The sequence below is a fragment of the Triticum dicoccoides genome, chromosome 7B (assembly GCF_002162155.2).
Source record: "Triticum dicoccoides isolate Atlit2015 ecotype Zavitan chromosome 7B, WEW_v2.0, whole genome shotgun sequence".
NCBI lineage: Eukaryota > Viridiplantae > Streptophyta > Magnoliopsida > Poales > Poaceae > Triticum > Triticum dicoccoides.
The window spans coordinates 694686030-694695093 of NC_041393.1; the positions used below are offsets into that span (position 1 = coordinate 694686030).

The 9064-nt window shown below is 49.1% G+C and overlaps 1 protein-coding gene across 1 annotated transcript; it reads left to right on the forward strand.

The window, feature by feature from the left end:
- Positions 1 to 4799: 4799 nt before the first annotated feature.
- On the forward strand, positions 4800 to 7542 carry LOC119339418. Its single transcript, XM_037611487.1, has 7 exons — positions 4800 to 5121; positions 5725 to 5912; positions 6024 to 6126; positions 6429 to 6484; positions 6637 to 6801; positions 6988 to 7101; positions 7207 to 7542. Exons 1-7 carry the CDS (start codon positions 4800 to 4802, stop codon positions 7306 to 7308), a joined length of 1050 nt encoding a protein of 349 aa, XP_037467384.1. The 3' UTR covers positions 7309 to 7542.
- Positions 7543 to 9064: the final 1522 nt, after the last annotated feature.

The window sequence follows — 9064 nt, forward strand, 5'->3', positions numbered from 1 at the left end:
GCGACGGGGACCCACATCCTCTTTTCTTGCATTGCACCAAGGTTTCCTTGGAGTTTTGTTTGTGAGACTCTAGGGCCTGATTGGGAGTGAACGAAATATGCCCTAGAGGCAATAATAAAGTTATTATTTATTTCTTATTTCATGATAAATATTTATTATTCATGCTAGAATTGTATTAACCGGAAACTGAATACATGTGTGAATACATAGACAAGACATAATGTCTCTAGTATGCCTCTACTTGACTAGCTCGTTAATCAAAGATGGTTAAGTTTCCTAACCATAGACATGTGTTGTCATTTGATGAACGAGATCACATCATTAGGAGAATGATGTGATGGACATGACCCATCAGTTAGCTTAGCATTATGAACATTACAATTTCATTGCTACTGCTTTCTTCATGACTTATACATGTTCCTCAGACTATGAGATTATGCAACTTCCGAATACTGGAGGAACACCTTGTGTGCTATCAAACGTCACAACATAAATGGGTGATTATAAAGATGCTCTACAGGTGTCTCCAAAGCTGTTTGTTGGGTTGGCATAGATCCAGATTAGGATTTGTCACTCCGAGTATCGAAGAGGTATCTCTGGGCCCTCTTGGTAATGCACATCATAATAAGCCTTGCAAGCAATGTGACTAATGAGTTAGTTATCGGATGATGTAGTACAGAACGAGTAAAGAGACTTGCGGGTAACGAGATTGAACTAGGTATGAAGATACCGACGATTGAATCTCGGGCAAGTAACATACCGATGACAAAGGGAATAATGTATGTTGTCATAACGGTTCGACCGATAAAGATCTTCGTAGAATATGTAGGAGCCAATATGGGCATCAGGTTCCGCTATTGGTTGTTGACCAAAGAGGTGTCTCGGTCATGTCTATATAGTTCTCAAACCCGTAGGGTCGCACGCTTAGTGTTCATTGACGATATAGTATTATATGAGTTATGTATGTTGGTAACCGAATGTTGTTCGGAGTCCCGGATGTGATCACGGACATGACGAGGAACTCCGGAATGGTCCGAAGATAAAGATTAATATATGGGATAATAATGTTTGATCTCCGGAAGGGTTCCAAAATTCACTGGAAGGGGTTCCGGATGTTTCCCGAAATGTTTGGGTACGAGAACACTTTATTTGGGCCAAAAAGGAAAGCCCACAAGGTTTTTGGAAAGGGCAAAAGGAATTTTTGCGGAGTCCAGGGATCAGACGCCAGTGTCCCTGGCGTTTGGGTCCAGACGCCGGGAACCCTGGTGTCCGGCCCTCGAGTCCGAGAAGGACTCTTGCCTTTCGGGTGAAACCGACTTTGTGGAGGCTTTTACTCCAAGTTTCGAACCCACGGCTCAACATATAAATAAAGGGGTAGGGCTAGAACCCAAGACACATCAAGAAACACTAAGCCGTGTGCCGACAACCCCGTCCCCTCTAGTTTATCCTCCATCATAGTTTCTGTAGTGCTTAGGCGAATCCCTGCGAAGATTGAGTCAGTTTGGTTTGCGTCCATACCCGCACACGCCTGGCCTGGATAGTGCCTGGAGTTGGCCTGGGTGTTGTTTGGTTTGTGGCATGGGAGAGAAATACATGCCTGGCCTGGTTGTGGATTAGCCTGGTGAAAATAGAAAAAACAAAAGAGCAAGCCCAGGCAAAGTAATTAGCCTGGTCCAGGCGTCCGGTTTCCTTCGCCTGGCTGGGCTGCAGCCTCCTCTGGCGCTACTTGAGGACAAAAGGAAGTACAGTCCACTGTTTGGAAAAGTATTCTAATCACAAAAGGACAAAACACCAGGCCAGGAAAGAAACCAAACATACTGATGCGTGGCTAGCCTGGTCAGGCAGAAAACTTCAACTATCCAGGCCAATGCCAGGCACCAAAAAATTCCTGGCATGCATCCCAGGGTGCAACCCAAACTAGCCCATTGTTCTTCACCAACACCGGTACCACGCCGTCGTGCTGTCGGAACTCATCTGCTACTTTGCCCGTCTTGCTGGATCAAGAAGGCGAGGACGTCATCGAGCTGAACGTGTGCTGAACGCAGAGGTGCCGTACATTCGGTACTTGATCGGGACGGATCGTGAAGGTGTACGACTACATCAACTGCGTTGATAAACGTTTCGCTTTGCGATCTTCAAGGGTATGAAGATACACTCTTCCACTCGTTGCTATGCATCTCCTAGATAGATCTTGCTTGATCGTAAGAATATTTTTGAAATTGCATGCTACGTTCCCCAACAGGGAGACCCTGGACCCGGCTGGGTTCATTCAAACCAAAGCCAATCAGACTGGTAGGAGGAGACGCCTCTTTTGATTTCTGTTTGTTGCGTTAGCTTGGACTCTATGAACGACGCGTGATAAGATGATGATTGAGGGAGACTTTCTTTGAAAGGCTTCTCACCCGGTCTTCAAATTCCGGGCGTTTTTTAAGCACTCGTACCTGTTTTCTAGGCAACGCGGCCGAGAACAACTGGGACTAACGATGAACACACTGCATGATGTTGCTCGCCACCTTGCCGTGTAGCAGCCGCCCTGAGTCTAGGGCCACTTGATGGTCTTTTTTCTCTATTTCTTTTATACTTTTCTTAGCCGTGTTTGTATTGATGCCCAGCGGGATCCTCTTTGGCGTTGAACTTGTAACTCTTGTATGGACATGGTGTTGACTTTATTTAAAAAACAGGGTAAGAGCATCTATAACCGGGCACCACAAACCGTTCCCAAATGCCTGACGGATGCCCTGGTCATTGACCGGTTGAAAAAACCGATCTAGACGGACGTTTCAAACTGGTCTCAAACGTCCGAACTGACCGGCACCCGTCATATCCAACCCGAATTTTGGACGGATATGGGGCGGCCATGGCGCGACCGCCCGTTCGGAACTGACAGCCCGACCACCACAAAAAGTGAACCAACAACCCCCTTTCGACCTACCCCTTTTCACTTGCTCCTCTGCGCCGTACGTCTGCTAGCTCTGCTGCCCTTGCACCAGACTGCACCTTGCCTTCTGTGTGTTCGACACATAGTGATTAAAAAAAATTAGGCAGCCATCAATGTTTCCTTTGTGAAGGATATAGATCATGATTATTAATCTTCTCTGAGAAGATTAATAGTGACAGTCTATATCCTTAACAAAGGGTGCAATGATGACGGAAACTTATTGCTTCTGGACGACACGGCTATTTAAGCCGGTCACCTCGCTGCTCATGCGACGAGGTTAGACTAAACCCCGAACCCCGCCGACCCAACACGGATGTGAAAAATCTTAAGTACGAGCAATTTATTTGGTGCTTATTAACAACCCCACCGGTCCAACACGGACTAAACACCCAACATGATCGACGTGCATGTGTTTGCATGTATTTGATGTTTCAGAATAGGATTTGTGGTTGCAAATGGCAAAATTTAAGGCCGCCAGGTCTGAACGCATACACGGACTTTTGAGGACCTAAATTTGCTGGTTGGGTTGTAGATGCTCTAAAAACCTATTTCGAGAGATATCTTCCTGGTCATTTTAGTGTTAGGGGGAAGACATTTTAGTGTTTAGTACGTACATGGCAGTTTGTATGTTGGTCTATACTGTAGTACTTATGTGTTAGTAAAACTAAGTTTTTTCTTGTTAAAAAATTGCACATATATTTCAATTTGATTTCTTAACGGGGAATTCGTCTTTTCGTAATATCTACACGGCTGGCAAACGGGGCTAGTAAAAGAATCTTCGCGTTGAAAACGGGGAATTCTCCAAACCCTGGACCTCCGCTTCTGATGGCGGTCACCGCCGGCTGCTCCGACGGTTCGGTTCCCCTCTCGGAAGCGCGACGCCACGCGGCGGCGCCGGCACGGCCGCCCAATCTCCGGTTCCCCGTCACGCCCCCGCCCAGTCGTGCAGCCTCGAAGTTGCCGCCGACTAGCCATGACGACGCGGTAGCGGCGGCCCGTGAGATCCCGGTCGCTGTCGCCTTGCTACTCGCCGCTGCGGCCGCGAACGTGGCCACCCCGCCCACCGCGATCGCCGCGTCCGGCGGCTCCATGGGCGGGCGCTCCTCCTCCTCGTCCTCGAGCTCCTCTTCTTCAACATCCAGCAGCTCCTCCTCCTGGTCCTCCTCAACATCCTCCAGCTCGTCCTCCTCAGGACCTGTTGTTGCAGGCTAGCCCTAGCTCTCTCAAGCTCTAGCTCACTCAGCTCTCACCTCCGACTCGATCAAGGAAGAAGAAGACTAGAGGAGGGAGATGGACACAGGGACACAAGAAAATTTTCTTGGCGCACGTACGCCACTGCCGCTCGAACGGCGTCCTTTTCCTTGAGCACGAACTCAATACACCCGGCCATTGATACACAGAGGATCGGCGAGAGTTTATACCCACGCACACACGTGCGCATGCCACGCCCACGGCGCACCCACTCGCCCACGCCCCGCGTCCATCGCTATACCTGGCCCGCGCTCCCGTCGCGCCCGCACACGGACGACGCGGCCACCAACAGCCCTGGACGCGGTCACACCTCCGGCTCCATCGCTAGCTGGAAACGAACCACGCGCACGCACGCGCGGTCACACACGCACACGACACATCCAGCCCGCGCCCGAACGCACACTGGCCACTGCCGTGGTTTTATTTGTCTAACATTCACCCCCCTAAGCCACGGCCTCGCCGCACGGCCTGCCGACAGGGGCCTTGGCTCGTCGTCGTCGTCTCGTCGCCATGGCCGCCGCACCGCACCGCTGCTGCCTTCACCACGCCGTTGACGTCGTTGTAGCCGCCACCGCCCTGACGTCGCTGCCACGCCTGCCGCCGTGCCGCCATGCCCTTCGAGCGCATTCCCCACGTCCCCGCGCTCCCGGCCCACGCTCCCGCCGCGCACGTACGCGATCTGCGCACCAGGTCCAGCGCCTCGACGTGGTCCGCACCCGCGGTCCCGACGTGCCCGCTACGTCTGGCGCGCGCCCATACACGCGCCCGACGCGGTGAACCCGTCGCCGCGGCTTGTTCTGCCACACTCCGCATGCCACCAGCCCGCGCTCCGACGCGACCAACGCGGCCGATCCGGCGTATCCCGGAGCTTGGTCTTTCCTCCGCCGAGCCGCGCCGCGCCGCGCCGCCGCAGCCTCTGCGCCACCGCGCAGGTCCGCCGCGGCCGCCGCGCTCTCCACACGCCCGGCATCACCGTGCTCCGCCGCCGCACGGGACGAGCGCCATTGCCGGCGAGCTCCTCCGAACCCGATGCTCCGATACCAATTGTTGTTGCAGGCTAGCCCTAGCTCTCTCAAGCTCTAGCTCACTTAGCTCTCACCTCCGACTCGATCAAGGAAGAAGAAGACTAGAGGAGGGAGATGGACACAGGGACACAAGAAAATTTTCTTGGCGCACGTACGCCACTGCCGCTCGAACGGCGTCCTTTTCCTTGAGCACGAACTCAATACACCCGGCCATTGATACACAGAGGATCGGCGAGAGTTTATACCCACGCACACACGTGCGCATGCCACGCCCACGGCGCACCCACTCGCCCACGCCCCGCGTCCATCGCTATACCTGGCCCGCGCTCCCGTCGCGCCCGCACACGGACGACGCGGCCACCAACAGCCCTGGACGCGGTCACACCTCCGGCTCCATCGCTAGCTGGAAACGAACCACGCGCACGCACGCACGGTCACACACGCACACGACACATCCAGCCCGCGCCCGAACGCACACTGGCCACTGCCGTGGTTTTATTTGTCTAACAGGACCATCTTGGTACGATTCTTCGACGACTCACGAATCGGTCGGGACGGCGGCCGCACCACCCCGGGCTGCTGCGGACGTTGACCCCGCCGTACTCGTGCAAGCGTGGCTGATGCTCATCGGCCTCATTCTCCTGGCCGTCGCCGTGTGGCACTACACCCGGCCGAGGAGAACCGTGGTCAAGCTCCAGGTAGGTTCACCTGATATTTTCCCATTCATAAGCAATTGAGGAGTACCTTTTTTTGCCTCTGCTTACAAAATCATGATGCTAGTCGATCGGTGGGGTTCATGATGATTTCAGGTTGCGTTGCTGGGCTTGGCAAAGCCGTTTCAGAAGGAACTGAACGAGATTGCTGAGAAGGTGGAGGCTTCTAACCAGCGTTGGTATAAGTTCATATTGACAGGTGATGAATGTGCTTTCTAGGTTTTCAGTCTCTAGCTGTACTTAAGTGTATAAGAATATGACTCCTCTACAATGCATTGACTTCCATGCTTCCTTGTGCAATAGCTTCAGTTTGTTGTTAGATCTAAAAAAATAATCGGATATATACGTTGCCGATTATATGCACAATATTGGTCATTTACCTGTATAGTTATCACTGTGAGACGTTTTACTGCAAATAATACATCTCGTAGAGGTCTACGCTGATATCAGATGTTCATCAGTACTACCTTGTTTATCCTGTTCATCTGACTCATTATGCAGAGACCATATGCGCCTTGAACCGTCACAATGATTGCTGCGTCTCTTCAAGCTTATCAGTAAGAAACATATACTGTATACCTCGTGCTGATAAATAATGTCTATGGGGCTCGATGGATCTTCTTCGTTATGACAACTAGGATCTTGCATGAAATCCTCTGTATTTTAGCCCACTTGATCTTGTAATTTTGTTATGTTTCGTTTACGTTAGGCTGATGTCAAAGTTGGAGCTGATTCTTGGGAGGGGCATTTCGATAAAATTTCTCTGGAGGAGAGGAGCAAATTTGATGAAGAAACACTTTACAACTTGGACGGAATCAAGAGGAAGAAAGAGTACTCCAAGAAACCAGATGGCTTCAGCAACGAATATATAGTGGTATATTAACTTCGTCCACCGTAAAATGCTTCCAGAAAAATGGCCTTCCTATTTGATGCGAACTACTTATTGATTTGGACATGTCGGTGATGATAGTTCTTCTCGTAGCCTGATATTCTTGTGTTACAAATGTAAAGTTAAACGTTTGCACATAATGACTTTTGTGATGATTTACAATTTCTTCAGGTAACCATCCTAGTGGCTGCTGATGGAGCACTGAAGTTCGCAGAAATCAAAACACCTGCTGATCTGGTAGCCGTACTGGAAAAACTTAATTCTATACCTACAAGAGAAATCCGGGTATGGAGCATCTTTCCTACTATTTCATAATTCAAAACTGCTTCCAGATCCAATTCCATCTGACATCACTTATGATTAATTTCCAACTTGTTCCTACTATCTTAGGGTGTTAATGTTTTATGGACTCCTCAAGAAGAGAACGACATTCTTTCCGAAGAGAGGCTTCTTGCGGATTATCCTAATCTGAAGCCCCTGAGTGATTACTAGGATGACATACCTCTGATGTTCCTAGATAAGCCCTGGTCATTTTTTAGGTGCTATCTCTATAAGTAAAATCATCTAGAGTATATACTGGAAGTGTCCAATCGCGGCAATTATGATGAGGGCTAAATTCCAGTTTTGATTTGGCACTGAGTATCTTTGTCATTTCTTAGCTTAGGATATGAGGCTCGTATTAGACGCTAGTCATGGATAAACTTGCAAAAAAGACTAGTTCAAATTACTTGTAAAATTATCCTAGGATAAGAGGTGGACGAACGCTTGTAAATTACCTTTCTAATTCAAATTACTTTGTAAATTATCTTCATTTCTTCATGAAACCACCAAATTGTTTTTTGCAAGAACACTGTAAGTAATTCATATATGTGCATTAATTAAATCTGTATAGAAGAAACAAATTAGTGCAAGTCCTTGGTTTGCATGGTCTGTAAACTATCATGATTTTCTCACCTTTCTCCTATCTCCCTGTTTTGCATTGAGATATTGATGGGAGTTAACCAGTGAAAAAAATAGCGCGCTATAGCGTCGCTAATAGCACGCTATAGCGCTTTGAGCAATGTGTTGCTAAATGAATCAGTGTACAATGTCTCGCTAATAGCGTATTTTAAGGGCCTTGCTATTTTGTCACAACACCTTTTTTTTCATTGAAATTAACCCTCCATTAAAATTCTGTGGTCAGATTAATTTGATATTACTAATTAGCCATTGTCAACATTTTAGACTTCTATGTCAAAAATTGGGAGTGCTCTACATTATTATTGATTTTCTTGCACTTCACCTATCTACCTGTTTCGAGTAAACAACCAAAAATCATCTCATCTGAGGTTGAGTTTGCAGAAAACATCGATTTTTAAAAGTTCTGTAAGAAAAAAAAACCCAATAATTATTTTGCAGATGATGACCGCTTGATCCCATTGTAGACATATCACAATTTAGTACCTCCATTCGTATCATAGTTCTTGCTGTGGTTCTAGTTCAAATCCGAGCTAAAACTACAACAAGAAATGAAACGGAGGGAGTAGTTTTTAACTCTAATATGGTACAATTTTTGCCACATAACACTCAAATTCAGTCAAAAATTGACCAAAAATACGAGGATGGATGCTTATAAACTGAAAGGTAGGGGGACGTGAGAGTACTTCAATGCTCAAGCGGTTATCAAGCAAAGCTTCGTCAGATGCACATAATCAGGCCAGTTCAAGGAAACAAGGTAAACATAAACATAAGCAAAAATTAATAGCATTGAAGCAGTCACTCTCATCTGCAAACACAGCAAATGCACACTACTGCCAACATGGCAACATAGTCCCCGAGCTAATAAGAGCAAAGTTCTGTCGTCAATGAAATGGCGTCATCTTCCACTTCTGGTTCGGGCCGCCGTTGGCCTGGAACAAGATAATGGGCGTCCCATCGTGCGCCCCGCCGGTTTCGGACATGCCCTCCGCCGCATCGAGGACATACCCGAGGTCGCTGACGCTGCGGATGCAGTGGTACCCTTCTCCAAGGTCGCCGCCCCGCGTCCACAGCAGCGCGACATCTATACCTGGACGCGAGCCGAGCCGAGCCGGGCTCGCCCCGAGCCTGCCTTAGCTCGCCTCTTCTCGAGCCGAGCCGAGCCGAGCCCAGTAGTCAGATGAGCTAGATATTGGGGCTCGGCCCGAGCTTGCCTCTTGCTCGGTGCAGCTCGGAGGCTCGGCAAGCCTAACAGCAACTGGTCGCTGCCATGTGGGGCCACCATCTGGAG